Source organism: Mobula birostris, chromosome 8 (genome assembly GCF_030028105.1).
Source record: "Mobula birostris isolate sMobBir1 chromosome 8, sMobBir1.hap1, whole genome shotgun sequence".
Lineage (NCBI taxonomy): Eukaryota > Metazoa > Chordata > Chondrichthyes > Myliobatiformes > Myliobatidae > Mobula > Mobula birostris.
The window spans coordinates 256,191-272,815 of record NC_092377.1 but is presented as its reverse complement, the minus strand read 5'-3'; the positions used below and the strand labels follow the sequence as shown (position 1 = coordinate 272,815).

Genomic DNA, 16,625 nt, shown 5'->3' with positions numbered 1-16,625 from the left:
CCAGGTCATTTATAAAAATCACGAAGAGTAAAGGTCCCTTTTAATATAATATTGGATACTTTTAGTATTATTGGCAAGCTTACTTTCATATTCCACATTAATCTTCTTAATGACTTCTTAGTTGCCTTCTGTTGGTGCTTAAAAGCTCCCCAATCCTCTAACTTCCCACTAGCTTTTGCTCTATTACATGCCTTCTCTTTGACTTTTATGTTGGCTTTGACTTTCCTTGTTAGCCATGGCTGTGTCATCTTGCCTTTAGAATATGTCTTCATATTTGGGATGTGTATATCCTATGCATTCAGAAGTAATTCCAGAAATTCTAGCCTTTGCTGCTCTGTCCTCATCCTTGCCAGTGTACTTTCCAGTCAATTCTGGCCAACTCCTCTCTCATGTTGCTGTAATTTGCTTTACTCCACTGTAATACTGATACATCTGACTTTAGTTTCTCCTCAAATTTCAGGGTGAATTCGATCATATTATGATCACATGTTGCTAAGGTTCTTTAACCCAAAGGTCTCTGATCAATTCTGGTTCACTGCACAACACCCAATCTAGAATAGCTGATCCCCTAGTGGGCTCAACCATAGGCATCTCATAGGTATTCTAGAAAATGCCCCTCTTGGAATCCAGCACCAACCTGATTTTCCCAATCTACCTGCATACTGAGATCCCCGTGACTATTGTAACATTATCCTTCAATTTCTTGTGAAATCATTTATCTTTATTCTTTCCACCATTCTTGGTGGAAGCAAGTCTCACAGAATTCTATCAGAAGTCCAAAAGGGATCAAAAACAAAAGTGACAAGTATAGGCAAAAAAGAAGGTTGTTTTATTACCTGGAGAGAGAAGGCAATGTAGATAGCTACAGAGCCAGTCACAGTCCCAAGTCCTAGAAATGTTCCCAAATCACTGGAAGAAAAAGAGAGCATCTTACAAACAGCATGAGAGAGAGTATGATCAGAATGCTGTCACATTGAACAATGAATGGCAAATAACCTGTTCAATCTTTTACTTCACAAATGCATTGACTTTCTCTGGGTCAATATGCATTGTGATACAGGCTCCACAGATTTGGAATTTCATTGCAGAATGCGCCCCATACAATTTTCTCCCAACCGGGCAAAGACAATAAAAATATTAATTAAGCAACACATACAAAATGCTGGACGAACTCAGCAGGCCAGGCAGCATCTATGGTAAAAAGTACAGTCAATGTTTCGGGCCCAGAAGATTGACTCTACTCTTTTCCATAGAGGCTGCCTGGCCTGCTGAATTCCACCAGCATTTTGTTTGTGTTGCTTGGATTTCCAGCATTTTCTCTTGTTTTTAAAGATATTAACTACTACTGAGGTACAAGTCCTACAAACACTCTCACTGAGGTGTGGGTTCTCCAGACACTGACCTTCATTGGGGAATTGGTTTTACGCATACAGTACTGTGCAAAAGTCTTAGGCACATATATATATAGTTAGGGTGTCCAAGATTTTTGCACAGTAGTACAGTAATTGTGCCGGCTGGTGGCGCAGTGACATCAGCGCCGGACTCTGGAACGAAGGTTCCCGAGTTCGATTCCAGTCCGGCCGCTCCCCGGCACGCTTTCCATCCGTGCTGGGTTGAGTGTCGAGCTCGCAACTCGGCCTCGTAAAAAAAACTGCGCTGTGAGAAGGACGTGGGGGACCACTCACAGAACCTTTCCTCCAAGACAACCACTTTAAAAAGTGATCGCCGAGGCTCTAACAGAGTGTGGCACTTAAAAGAAAACAGTAATTGTATGTATTGCACTGTACAGCAACAAAAAACACATTTCATGACATGTGAGTGATGATAAACCTGATTCTGATATAGTGGAATGAGATGGGTTTGCTCTGACTGTGCACAGATGTACAGGTCAGTATTGAGTGTATTTGGGCTCGTTGGGTCAGAAGGGCCTGTTATTGTGCTATATCTCAAAATAATAAAAATAAATAACCACAAATGACCAAGAAAACCATTTCTCAGTGACATCCAGGTCCACACATACTGGGGAGTCTGTTTTTAATCACAGAGGAAGTGAACTCCTCAGACACAGACTCTCATAGGCACCAATCTTGCCTATGTTTAATAGGCACAAACACATAGTAATTTGGTGGGAATTTTTAATTCATTTTTTGGACTGTTGGATATCACTGACAAAGCTTCACGCTAGCCATCATCAAAAGGACACTGAAAGCCAATGGCAAAGACTTATACTAGAATACAGGGTCTACAGATGCCAGCCCTTATTGAGAATAATTCCTCACTGATTCGCACTGGGGTACCATTCCAGGCACCAATTCTCAGCTGGGTGCAGTTCTGAAGACAATGACATTCATAGAATCATAGAAACATATGGCAGTGACATGGGTTCGTTCAGCCCACCTTGGCCAAACCAGTTGTGATGCTTACCTACTCTAAACCTACCCACTTCCTGTCAGAGCTGCTTTTAGTATATAACTGCTAAGGTTCCTTAAGGTTGCTATAGCTTGAGTGGTAATGGGGACAAGCTCCCACTACCTATTAATGCTCCCAACGGCATGTGCCTCAAATAGCGTCTGACAACCAAGTCCAGCTCCTGGCCCTCACGTGTGGCTTAGCTACGAAGCCCAGTGGAACCATTTCTACTGACAGGAGAAGGGGCAAAGGTGGGTTACTGGCACCTTAAAACCAGCTGCTTCGGGCAGATGGGACTCGTCAGCTGTAGATGGCAGCTCATCTAGGAGAAGGAAAACTCTGATCTCAAACCTCCGCTGCCTTGTGGTCATATCTACTTATGGGGAAGACTTCAGGAGTAAACCCCAAGCTGGAGTCCCTAAGACAGTTGTATGTTGAGTTCACTGTTGTCTGACAACTCCTAAAATGCTGCTGGTACCAAACTGTACTGGTCTCGACGTTTCTTTGGATTCATCAGATGTGTGGAGATGGGGAGTTTGCTACACGGGCAACAGCTTGCTCTCCATATCATACCACCCAGGCTTGCGTATCTAGAGAGCAGGAATGCAATATCCGTGGTCAATTCTGCCCAATGAAGGCCTTCACCTCACTGTGGAATTGCTGAAAATCAAGGCTAGCTACTGAACTCAAAATAAACCACCATTCCCGAAAAAAGGTATACCTGACTGCCATTGCAGAGATCACCTCATTGCCACAGGGCCGAGTAAGAAGCGGCAGGAAATTATTCCCATCCCACTTGCTGACGTAGCACTGAAGGGGTTTCCGCTCTCGCTTATGTGGAATCTGCACAGTGTAGAGACGGAGAGCTTCCTTATTATCCTCAACCTTCCCAAACCTGCAAAACAATGACCCAGTGAGTAGCAATAAAGATGTGACAGAGACAGATAAACAACCAGAGAAAAATGAATATATCAGAGAGCTACTAATGTTCTGCCTTCCAGTCTCATGTGTCATTCCAGTCAGATTCTCTTGGGGCTGGAGCTCGAGTGATAGAGCACGGAAACAGGCCCTTCAGACCATTCATCAGTGCTTTCCTCAGTCAGCCCCATGTGCCTGCATTTGGCCCATATCTCTCTAAACCCTTGAAAGAACTCAGTGAGTTAAGCATCTGAGGAGTGGAAGACTTGTCCCAGGCAGCTCTTTCCATATACCTTCCCACCAGACCCCCAACTCTGGGTGAAAGAGTTTGCCCTTCACCTTGCCTTACTCCATCTGCCACTTCTCCACTGAACTCTGCATCCTATCTATCTCCCATTGTAACGCGGAAATTTACTAGAATGAATGCAAATGTGAAGGACTGGATATGTGCAGAGGATGCAGAGGTTTAAATTATTCTAGGAGCAGAGAAAGTCCTGAAATTACCAATGTTATGTTGTGGTTTTGAGATTAGATTAGATTCAACTTTATTGTCATTGTGCCGAGTACAGATACAAAGCCAATGAAGTACAGTTAGCATCTAATCAGAAATGCAAAGAATAGTGTTATTTACAAAATAACTGCAAATAAAAAGTAAGTGCTACAGCACACAAATATAAAAGTACTGAGACAGTACAATATGGGCGCAATACTGCTTAGCGCTGTGATGAGGTTCAGCAGGGTCACAGCCTCAGGGAAGATGATCTTCCTGTGCCTGCTGGTGCGGGAGCAGAGGCTCATGTAGCACCTACCGATGGGAGGAGAATAAAAAGTCTATGGTTAGGGTGAGATGCATCCTTGATAATGCTTTTCGCCCTGCCCACGCAGCGTTTATGGTAGATGTTCTCAATGGTGGGCAAGATCCAGAAAAACTTGGCTGTATGAATTCAGAATTGGTTTGCTCACAATAGGCAGACGGTGATAGAAGATGGAATGCATTTTGCATGGAGGTCAGTGACCTCCAGAGATTTCTTCTGGGACCCTGCCTTTTGTGATTTTTTTGTAAGTGACTTGGATGTGGAAATGAAAGAGTGGGTTAATAAGTTTGCAAATGACATAAAGATTAGTGGAGTTGTACAGAGCGTAGAAAGTTGTCATAGGTTACAATGACGCACTGCCAGGGTGAATACAGAAGTGGCAAATGGAGTTAAATCAAGAAAAGTGTGAAGTAATAAACTTTGGAAAGTTGAGTTCAAAGGCAGAGTCCAAGAGTTCAGGATCAATGGCAGGATTCTTAGCAGTTTTGAGGAACAGAAGGATCTTGGAGTTCACGTTCAAAGATTCCCTCGACGTTGCCAATCAAGAGGTGGTGTTATGGCACTACTAATCAGAGATAGTGTCACAGTTGCATAAGTTGTGGGTGCAAGTTAGAAACAGGAAGGGGGTCAATAATTCTACTGGGTGTTTTTTATAGACCACCCAACAGTAACAGAGACATCGAGGAGCAGATAGGGAGAAGGATTCTGGAACGGTGTAATAATAACAGGGTTGTGTTGGGAGACTTTAATTTTCCCCAATATTGATTGGCATCTCCCTAGAGAAAGGGGTTTAGGTGGAGTGGAGTTTGTTAGGTGTGTTCAGGAAGGTTTCCTGACACAATATGTTGATAAGCCTCGAGCAGAGGCTGTACTTGATTTGGTATTGGGAAATGAATCTGGTCAGGTGACAGGTCTCTCAGTGGGAGAGCATTTTGGAGATAGTGATCACAATTCTATCTCCTTTACCATAGCATTGGAGAGGGACAGGAGCATACAAGTCAGGAAAACGTTTAATTGGAGTAAGGGAAAACATGAAGCTATCACGCAGGAACTTAGAAGCATAAATTGGGAGCAGATGTTCTCAGGAAAATGTACAGCAGAAATGTGGCAAATGTTCAGGGGATATTTGCATGGCATTCTGCATAGGTACGTTCCAATGAGACAGGGAAAGGATGGTAGGGGACAGAAACCATGGTGTACAAAGGCTGTAGAAAATCTAGTGAAGAAGAAAAGCTTACAAAAGGTTCAAAAAACTAGGTAATGATAGAGAGCTAGAAAATTATAAGGCTAGCAGGAAGGAGCTTAAGAATGAAATTAGGAGAGCCAGAAGGGGCCATGAGAAAGCCTTGGTGAGCAGGATTAAGGAAAACCCCAAGGCATTCTACAAGTATGTGAAGAGTAAGAGGATAAGATGTGACAGAATAGGACTAATCAAGTGTGACAGTGGAAAAGTGTGTATGGAACCAGAGAAGGTAGTTGAGGTACTTAATGAATACTTTGCTTAGTATTCACTACAGAAAAGGATCTTGGCGATTGTAGGGATGACTTACAGTGGACTGAAAAGCTTGAGCATATAGACATTAAGAAAGAGGATGTGTTGGAGCTTTTGGAAAGCATCAAGTTGGATAAATCACCAGGACCAGACGTGATATACCCCAGGCTACTGTGGGAGGCAAGGGAGATTGATGAGCCTCTGGCAATGATCTTTGCATCATCAATAGGGATAGCGGAGGTTTCGGAGGATTGGAGGATTGCAGATGTTGTTCCCTTATTCGAGAAAGGGTGTAGAGATAGCCCAGGAAATTATAGACCAATGATTCTTACCTCAATGGCTGGTAAGTTGATGGAGAAGATCCTGACAGGCAGTATTTATGATTATTTGGAGAGGCATAATATGATTAGGAATAGTCAGCATGGCTTTGTCAAAGGCAGGTCGTGCCTTAAGAACCTGATTGAATTTTTTGAGGATGTGACTGAACACATTGATGAAGGAAGAGCAGTAGATGTAGTGTATATGGATTTCAGCGAGACATTTGACAAGGTACCCCATGCAAGGCTTATTGAGAAAGTAAGGAGGCATGGGATCCAAGGGGACCTTGTTTTGTGGAACCAGAATTCATTTGTATGAAACTCAGAACTAGGAAGGGTGCACTGATTGCCCACCGGGACATTGAGGAACAGATATGTAATCAGATTAAGGAAATGTGTAAAAATAATAGGGTATTGTCATGGGGGATTTCAGCATTCCTAATATAAAACGGGACCTGCTTAGTGTAAGGGGGAAAGAGATCAGTACCGAGAGTACATTACAACACTTAGAGATCAAGGAGTAGGAAGTTTTGGGTCTCCTAATGAGTATTAGGGTGGATAAGTCCCTAGGGCCTGATGGGATTTACCCCAAGTTATTAAAGGAGACAAGAGATGAGATTGCTGGGCCATTCACCAGTATCGTCATGTCCTCTCTAGACAGGGGCGATGTTCCAGAGGAATGGCAAGTGACTAATGTTGCATCTGTATTTAAGAAGGGAACAAGCAAAAATCCCGGGAACTATAGGAATCCCTGAATCTCACGTCAATTGTAGGGAAGTTGCTGGAGAAAATTCTTAAGAGCTAGAATATATGAGCTTTGGAAACCCATGGCTTAATTAGGGAAATTTAGTCTGGCTTTCTGCGTGGCAGGTTGTTCGAGTGATTTTTGGGTTTAGGTCATTTACATTTAGCAAATGGCTTTGGCCACCAGTCTTTTGTTCCTTGACAATGTACTTTGGATTTAGTTTGTAACAATGCTTTTCCTAAAAGCTGTGAATCCCAGTCCAGATGCTGATGGCACCGGTGGGATGGATGTAATCAGAAGGTGTGAAGTTTGTATGTAGCTTCAAAAGAAAGCATTGTCTATACTTTGTAAATATGGATTGCCCTTTGTATTTAGCGAATATCGAGCCCCACACTGAGCCAGCACACCTTTCCACCGAAAGCGTCTCCGTAAGATGCCTGCTATACCTTGTTTTGTTGAATAAAGAAGCGGCTTTGTATCTACCAGTAACTCTCTCTCCGGTGATTTCATTCACGCAACAACATTTGGTGTCAGAAGTGGGACACCTTCGTGACCCATCGTGTGGCCAGCGATCTTAGCAGTCTAAGTGGGTGAGTATTTTCTAAAATAGCACTCACACTTGGATCTGTTCAGGTCAGTGGTACATGGGAACACGAGGTACTACGAACGCGGAGAGCTGAACTGATAGATATAAAAGTGGTGTGTGTGCGTGCATGTGTGTTTATGTAAGTGAGGAAACTTGGCGTGTTAACTTAGTGAGACGGAGCCACCAGTTGCGAAGGGTGGTTACCGACGTTTCGGAATGCCAGAGCTGGGGCGTGTATACTCGTTCGGGGAGCTGCATTTTAGTGTATGTTTTGCAAGTGTGATGCAAAGGAATACAGCAGGCATCATGAGTTCAGGTGCTCAAAAGTGGCAGATTGTGGAGTACATACTTTGTGGTTTTAAGTATGTGCTGTTTAACTGGTACCCACCTTTTATATTTTGCATAGTATGGAAACTGGTGTGGAGATATCTCAGGGAGAAGTTTTACCCAGATATGTCTGCCAGGATGGCACCTATTGAGGTCAGGCAACGTCAGGCTGAGAACCCCGATGATCCAAGCCAGCCTTTGACAATGGTTACGACCATTCATAAGCCCTTCACCCCCAGGGAGAAATAGAGAATTTTGTCAGAGTTGCACTCAATTAAAGTCGCCTGTGGGAATTCAGAATTCTGCCATAAGCTTGAGGAAATGGTTGAAATTCACCAGATGCACCCTAAAGGTATACACGTGTTAGTAAAAGCGAAGTGCCTGAGGAATACGTGGGACAGGATGGCCCAGGGGGTGCAGGAAGGTACATGGGCAACTATCGGGAACGCCGGCAAAGAAAGATATCACTTTTTTAAAGGGGAAGTGAGGCAGTGACTGAGGGGAGGTGAGAGTAACTGGGGAACGATAATGGCAGTAAATCAAGAAGCTGATGAGACGGCCATGGATTATGCATAACGTAAATATCGAGCATACGAGGAGTATTCAGGGTTGGATAATCCAGGGAGGGACGACCCAGTCTTCCTGAAAATGCTGAAGGAAGGCCTGAGCTCAGCCCACCAGGAAGTTTTAGATTAAGGCATAATGGTGGGGTCGACCTACTCTGCGATAGTTTCCTGGGCCAGTGAGATAGACAGAAGAAAGTGCAAGAGAGATCGTAAAGTGGCTATAGTGGATGCAACTGCTGTGATGTCCCAGAGAGATTGTTTTGTTTGCCGGCAGCCAGAGCACGAAGTGAGGAATTACTGGAATAGACCTGGGAGGGTAAAGGAGTTGATATACTACAGGTGTGGCCTATTGGGAGATGGTTGGAGGCAGTGTCCAAAACAGAGGAAAGAAAAACAGGTGAATATCACAGCAGACACACAATCTCTCACCCCATCGGTGCCCAGTCTGACCAATCTGACTATCGATCAGATCAAAGAGCTAGTAAAGATGGCTCCTAGGTCAGAAAAAGATGTGGCGGCGGGCCTCACTGTCAGCACTGGTGACCCGTGGATGTACACAACAGCAACGTTAGGGGACAGCAATGCAATATGTTAGTGGACACAAGGGCATTGGTATCAATAACAGACCTACCCTTGCCAACAACCGGACAGGTAATTTATATTTGAAAGAAGTGAGTCACAAATACCAGAAATCGGGGGAGTGCAGCTTCCAGTGTATTTCTGGGTATGTCCAAATATCGAGGGCACTATCCTTGGAATAGACATCCTAAGGGAAGCAGGAATTGTACCAGATTCGGGAAAGGAAGAAGTAATATGGACGAGTCAGGGGCAGCGAACGCATACAACAAACAGTATACACAACCTGGCTAGCAAAGTCGCAGCTGCCCTGATCAGTCTCCAGAGACTGGAGCCAGGATGGTGCCCATGGGTTACTTTGTCAGCAGTTCCCAGCAGTGTAGGCTAGCCACAAGCCAGATTGTGGTCGAGTAAAGATAAACCCAGTTAAAATAAAGGAGAGTCTGTGTAAACCCCAGATGCAGTACCCTATAAAATCTGACGCACTGACCGCTGTGCAGGGTATAGCGAAGGAACAAAAACACCAGGGGATACTCAGAGAGACTGCGGCCACTACTAAATTGCCTGTATGGCCAGTGAAGCCCAGTGGATCATATCCATCAACAACAGGCTATACCACCCTTAAGACCAGGTCAAGATTGCATCCCACAGTGGCGGGCCCTGTAACAATCCTGAATGGCTTGTCTCCAGAACAAAGTTTTTCCAGTTGGAGTGAGCACCGCTGCATGGATCCTAATTCAGGAAATCCTCCCAAGGTGGGGAACCCCAGTTCAGGTGGACTCGGATCAGGGAGCACATTTCACGGGGAAAATGATGAAGGAAATGTGCCGACTGCTAGGGATTCGACAACGGTTCCACGTACCCTACCACCCCAGAGTTCAGGGATGGTAGAAAGGATGAACCGAACAATCAAGAATGCGTTAGCCAAAGCTATAACTGAGACAGGAAAGACACGGTTTAATGTATGACCAGGAATCCTGATGAGATTGCACGCAGCCCTGAACTGCACATTGGGTCTCAGCCCCTACGAATTATTGATGTGGCGAGCAATTCAACTTCTTTATGGGGTAATAACAGGTTGCAGGGAGCCTGGGGTTTACAGTGATAGAATAACAGAATATGTGAAAGACCTTTGTAACCAACTTAAAGTGTTTAAGGACCGAGCGAAACAACAGCAGTGAATCGCTGATCAGAGAGAGCCAGAGGGAAAGGAGATAGTCCTTCCACAGCCAGGCGACCAAGTTACGGTGAGGGTGCTGCTGGAAAGGCCAGGGTTTGTCCCCAGGAGGATTGGACCACAGATGGTACTCTTAACCAATGATACTTGTGTCTGTGTACAGACTCGGCGAGGTAGCCAATGGAAACACTGGACTCGGGTTAAAGCATATGACTCACCCTCTTGTTGCTCCCATAGACAGGACGGGGGACCAAGTGTACCCAGTAACCATGTAATTACAGAGAACCTAAGAGAGGAACACCAGCCGGCCATGCCAGACCTGACCACAGCTGATGAAAACATACCCAGAGGAAACGCAAAGGCAGAAAATGCCGAGAGCGTGGCTGAAGACACTGAGAGCGTGTTGGAAAACCATGAATAGCCTGTTAAAGTGTGATGATGATGGTACTCTGTAAAGAAGGCTGGTTGCTGAAGGTAGATGATTAGTTTAATAGCAGAAAACAGGAAAAGATATTGGAAAATAGATAGGGAGAGATTCTTAAGTTAAAGCAGAGACAGCAAGTTCCACAACTTTGATGGCATTTCAGACTGCACATGACATCTGAAGGCAGTTACCCTCAGTCTGAATGAAGAGCCTGGGCCCTTTCAGCAGCCGGGCCAGTGATCGACTGGACAATTCAGAAGGGGGTGCCACCGGGGAGAGGGTCTGTGGGTGCTCCTGGAAAGAGAGTTTCAGCGACCAGAGAATGAAGGGGTGAAGACACAGGAAATGTGATTAAGCTGCAATCAGCTTGCAGGGAAAGAGCCCACAGGCACATGAAAGAAATCACATTTCCAAAGACTTTTCAAATTTCTGGAACAGCCTCTCTGCTTAACATTTGGTAGGTAGCGATTAGGGAATGCTAAGGTAGATATTGAGGCACACAAAAATTGGGGGGGTGGGGGTTTTTCGAGGCAGGGGGCTTTTGCTGCCCTATTTGAGTAGATCCTCTTGGGTTGGCCTTTCCTGGTACAAATTTAAGAGTGATTAAGAGTGATTTTTGGGTTTAGGTCCTTGACATTTAGCAAATGGCTTTGGCCGCCAGTCTTCTGTTCCTTGACAATGTACTGTGGATTTAGTTTGTAACAATGCCTTTTTGACAAGGTGATGAGAGAGGTTGATGAGGGTCGGGCATAAACAGAGGGACAGAGGGATAAAAAGGAGAGAGAGAGAAAGAATGTGTGTATGAATGGGAATGGGATGTGGATTTACAGTAGAGGAGGCCATGGACAGACATATCAGAATGGGAATGGGATGTGGATTTATAGTAGAGGAGGCCGTGGATAGACATATCAGAATGGGAATGGGATGTGGATTTACAGTAGAGGAGACCGTGGATAGACATATCAGAATGGAATGGGCTGCGTCCGGTGCTCCCGATGTAGCCTTCTATATATTGGCAAGACCCAACGCAGACTGGAAGATCGTTTTGCTGAAACCTCCCCCCCTCCTCCATTCTCTCTGCTTTCTGCAGGGATCGCTCCCTACGCGACTCCCTTGTCAATTCATCCCCCCCCATCCCTTCCCACCGATCTCCCTCCTGGCACTTATCCTTGTAAGCAGAACAAGTGCTACACACGCCCTTACACTTCCTCCCTTACCACCATTCAGGGCCCCAGACAGTCCTTCCAGGTGAGGCGACACTTCACCTGTGAGTCGGCTGGGGTGATATACTGTGTCCGGTGCTCCCGATGTGGCCTTCTATATATTGGCTAGACCCGACACAGACTGGGAGATCGTTTTGCTGAACACCTACGCTCTGCCTGCCAGAGAAAGCAGGATCTCCCAGTGGCCACACATTTTAATTTGACATCCCATCCCCATTCTGATATGTCTATCCACGGCCTCCTCTACTGTAAAGATGAAGCCACACTCAGGTTGGAGGAACAACACCTTATATTCCATCTGGGTAGCCTCCAACCTGATGGCATGAACATTGACTTCTCTAACTTCCGCTAATGCCCCACCTCCCCCTCATACCCCATCCGTTATTTATTTATATACACACATTCTTTCTCTCTCTCTCTCTCTCTCTCTCTCCCTCTCTCTCTCCTTTTTCTCCCTCTGTCCCTCTGACTATACCCCTTGCCCATCCTCTGGGTTCACCCCCCTCGTCTTTCTCCCTGGGCTTACTGTCCCATGATCCTCTCATATCCCTTTTGCCTATCACCTGTCCAGCTCTTGGCTCTATCCCTCCCCCTCCTGTCTTCTCCTATCATTTTGGATCTCCCCCTCCCCCTCCCACTTTCAAATCCCTTACTCACTCTTCCTTCAGTTAGTCCTGACGAAGGGTCTCGGCCTGAAACGTCGACTGTACCTCTTCCTAGAGATGCTGCCTGGCCTGCTGCGTTCACCAGCAACTTTGATGTGTGTTGCTTGAATTTCCAGCATCTGCAGAATTCCTGTTGTTTGCTATTAAATTGGTCGCCTCTTTCGTTATCGTTAAATGATTGAATTACCTCTATCAAAATGAATATATTACCTAAATTTATATATCTTTTTCAGGCATTGCCAGTTTTCACTCCTAAATCCTTTTTTGATTCTCTTGACTCTATTGTATCTTCTTATATATGGAAGAATAAGCATTCTAGATAAAATAAAATTCATCTTCAGAAAGATAAGCAGAACGGTAGATCAGCCTTACCAAATTTTAAATTTTACTACTGGGCAGTTAATATAAGAAATCTTACATTTTGATTATATTATATAAATCGCGAGGATTGCCCGATGTGGGTTTTCTTAGAAGCTAATTCTGTTAATAAGTTCTCTATTATTTCTCTTCTTGGATCCTCACTTCATTTCTCTTTGGGTAATTTGGTAGTTGAACACACTATGAGGATTTGGATACAATTCTGAAAATATTTTGGCTTATTGAGATTTTCTCTTTCGAGTCGCAATTTTTCTAATTATTTTTTTAAACCCTCTATGATTGATGTGGCTTTTAAAGAATGGGATAGATTAGGTATTAAATGCTTTCAGGACTTGCCTGTAGAGGGAAGTCTTTTTTGTTTGAACAATTGCCAACTAAATATAGTTTGCCCAAAACTCTTTTTTTTCTCGATATCTACAAATAAGAGATTTTTTACGGTCTCAAATAAGTACATTTCCTAAAAGTCCTGATAAGAATCTACTGGATGTAATTTTTAATCTAAAACCTTTTATAATGGATCTATACCTAATATTTATAATATACTGTTGGGAATGAGAAGTGTTCCTTCAGGTAAAATTAAAAATCTTTGGGAACAAGATTTACAGACTTCAATTTCTGAGGAAACTTGGAATCAAATTTTTAAATTGGTCAACACTTCATCATTATATGCCCGTCACCCTCTCCTTCAATTTAAAGTGGTCCATAGGGCCCATGTGACTAAGGATAAGTTGTCTCATTTTTATTTACATATATCTCTGTACTGTGATCAATGTAGTAATGGAGAAGCTTCAATCATTCATAATTTTTTGGACATGTCCAAGTCTTGGAAAATATTGGAAAGAAGTATTTCAAAACTTTTCCATACTTTTTAAAGTAAATTTCAAGCCTAATCCTTTTACTGCTTTATTTGGTATTGTTGGAGGAAAGGATATTATTTTGGAGCCTTCTGATTTGCACATTTTGGCTTTTATGTCTCTTATGGCCAGAAGGACACTTTTGCTTAAATGGAAAGATGCGGCCCCTCCTATTCACACCCAATGGTTAGGTGATGTGATAGAAACATAGAAACATAGAAAATAGGTGCAGGAGTAGGTCATTCAGCCCTTCGAGCCTGCTATTCAGTATGATCATGGCTGATCACCCAACTCAGGACCCTGTATCTGCATTCTCTCCATACCCCCTGATTCCTTTAGCCACAAGGGCCATATCTAACTCCCTCTTAAATATAGCCAATGAACTGGCCTCAACTGTTCCCTGTGGCAGAGAATTCCACAGATTCACCACCCTGTGTGAAGAAGTTTTTCCTCATCTCGGTCCTAAAAGGTTTCCCCTTTATCCTCAAACTGTGGCCCCTCGTTCTGGACTTCCCCAACATCAGGAACTTCTAGCCTGTCCAATCCCTTTAGAATTTTATACGTTTCAATAAGATCCCCCCTCAATCTTCGAAATTCCAGACAGTATAAGCCTAGTCGATCCAGTCTTTCATTATATGAAAGCCCTGCCATCCCAAGAATCAATCTGGTGAACCTTCTTTGTACTCTCTCTATGGCAAGAATGTCTTTTCTCAAATTAGGGGACCAAAACTGCACACAATATTCCAGGTATGGTTATCATGGAAAAGGATAGAATCAGAGAGGACAAGAACATTTTTATTTGGGGAAGGGCAAATTATGAGGCTATCAGGCTAGAACTTGCGGTTGTGAATTGGGATGATGGTTTTGCAGGGAAATGTACTATAGACATGTGGTTGATGTTTAGAAATCTCCTGCAGGATGTTAGGGATAAATTTGTGCTGGTGAGGAAGATAAAGAATGGTAGGGTGAAGGAACCATGGGTGACAAGTGAGGTGGAAAATCTGGTCAGGTGGAAGAAGGCAGCATACATGAGGTTTAGGAAGCAGGGATCAGATGGGTCTATTGAGGAATATAGGGAAGCAAGAAAGGAGCTTAAGAAGGGGCTGAGAAGAGCAAGAAGGGGGCATGAGAAGGCCTTGGCGAGTAGGGTAAAGGAAAACCCGAAGGCATACTTCAATTATGTGAAGAAAAAAAGGATGACAGGAGTGAAGGTAGGACCGATCAGAGATAAAGGTGGGAAGATGTGCCTGGAGGCTGTGGAAGTGAGGGAGGTCCTCAATGAATACCTCTCTTCGGTATTCACCAATGAGAGGGAACTTGATGATGGTGAGGACAATATGAGTGAGGTTGATGTTCTGGAGCATGTTGATATTAAGGGAGAGGGGGTGTTGGAGTTGTTAAAATATATTAGGACGGATAAGTCCCCGGGGCCTGATGGAATATTCCCCAGGCTGCTCCACGAGGCGAGGGAAGAGATTGCTGATCCTCTGGCTAGAATCTTTATGTCCTCGTTGTCCACGGGAGTGGTACCAGAGGATTGGAGGGAGGCAAATGTTGTCCCCTTGTTCAAGAAAGGTAGTAGGGATAGTCCGGGTAATTATACACCAGTGAGCCTTACATCTGTGGTGGGAAAGCTGTTGGAAAAGATTCTTAGAGATAGGATCTCTGGGCATTTAGAGAATCGTGGTCTGATCAGGGACAGTCAGCATGGCTTTGTGAAGGGCAGATCCTGTCTAACAAGCCTGATAGAGCTCTTTGAGGAGGTGACCAGACATATAGATGAGGGTAGTGCAGTGGATGTGATCTATATGGATTTTAGTAAGGCACTTGACAAGGTTCCACATGGTAGGCTTATTCAGAAAGTCAGAAGGCATGGAATCCAGGGAAGTTTGGCCAGGTGGATTCAGAATTGGCTTGCCTGCAGAAGGCAGAGGGTGGTGGTGGAGGGAGCACATTCAGATTGGAGGATTGTGACTAGTGGTGTCCCACAAGGATCTGTTCTGGGACCTCTACTTTTTGTGATTTTTATTAAGAACCTGGATGTGGGGGTAGAAGGGTGGTTTGGCAAGTTTGCAGATGACACAAAGGTTGGTGGTGTTGTAGATAGTGTAGAGGATTGTCAAAGATTGCAGAGAGACATTGATAGGATGCAGAAGTGGGCTGAGAAGTGGCAGATGGCGTTCAACCCAGAGAAGTGTGAGGTGGTACATTTTGGAAGGACAAACTGCAAGGCAGAGTACAAAGTAAATGGCAGGATACTTGGTAGTGTGGAGGAGCAGAGGGATCTGGGGGTACATGTCCACACATCTCTGAAAGTTGCTTCACAGGTAGATAGGGTAGTTAAGAAAGCTTATGAAGTGTTAGCTTTCATAAGTTGAGGGACAGAGTTTAAGAGTCACAATGTAATGATGCAGCTCTATAAAACTCTGGTTAGGCCACACTTGGAGTACTGTGTCCAGTTCTGGTCGCCTCACTATAGGAAGCATGTGGAAGCATTAGAAAGGGTACAGGGGAGATTTACCAGGATGCTGCCTAGTTTAGAGAGTATGCATTATGATCAGAGATTAAGGGAGCTAGGGCTTTACTCTTTGGAGAGAACGAGGATGAGAGGAGACACAATAGAGGTGTACAAGTTAATAAGAGGAATAGATAGAGTGGATAGCCAGCGCCTCTTCCCCAGGGCAGCACTGCTCAATACAAGAGGACGTGGCTTTAAGGTAAGGGGTGGGAAGTTCAAGGGGGATATTAGAGGAAGGTTTTTTATTCAGAGAGTGGTCGGTGCATGGAATGCACTCCCTGAGTCAGTGGTGGAGGCAGATACACTAGTGAAGTTTAAGAGACTGCTAGACAGGTATATGGAGGAGTTTAAGGTGGGGGCTTATATGGAAGGCAGGGTTTGAGGGTCGGCACAACATTGTGGGCCGAAGCGCCTGTACTGTGCTGTACTATTCTATGTTCACCAAGGCCTTGTACAACTGCAGTAGTACCTCCCTGCTCCTGTACTTGAATCCTCTTGCTATATGAATGCCAGCATACCATTCACCTTTTTCACCACCTGCTGTACCTGCATGCCCACTTTCAATGACTGGTATACAATGTCACCCAGGTCTCGTTGCACCTCCCTTTTTCCAAATCGGCCACCATTCAGATAAT

General features: G+C 44.4%; 1 protein-coding gene across 2 annotated transcripts in view; it reads right to left on the bottom strand.

Moving 5' to 3' along the window:
* Window positions 1–16,625, bottom strand: part of preb (prolactin regulatory element binding) — a 69,312-nt gene that overhangs the window by 13,060 nt on the left and 39,627 nt on the right. Inside the window, exons 6-8 of one of the 2 annotated variants that reach the window (XM_072264671.1) lie at window positions 12,451–12,555; window positions 3,131–3,304; window positions 837–909 (exon numbers count right to left, since the gene is read on the bottom strand). In XM_072264671.1, the coding sequence (XP_072120772.1) occupies window positions 837–909; window positions 3,131–3,304; window positions 12,451–12,555 (352 nt within the window). The remainder of the gene's footprint in view (window positions 1–836; window positions 910–3,130; window positions 3,305–12,450; window positions 12,556–16,625) is intronic. The other variant, XM_072264672.1, reaches the window with a different exon arrangement.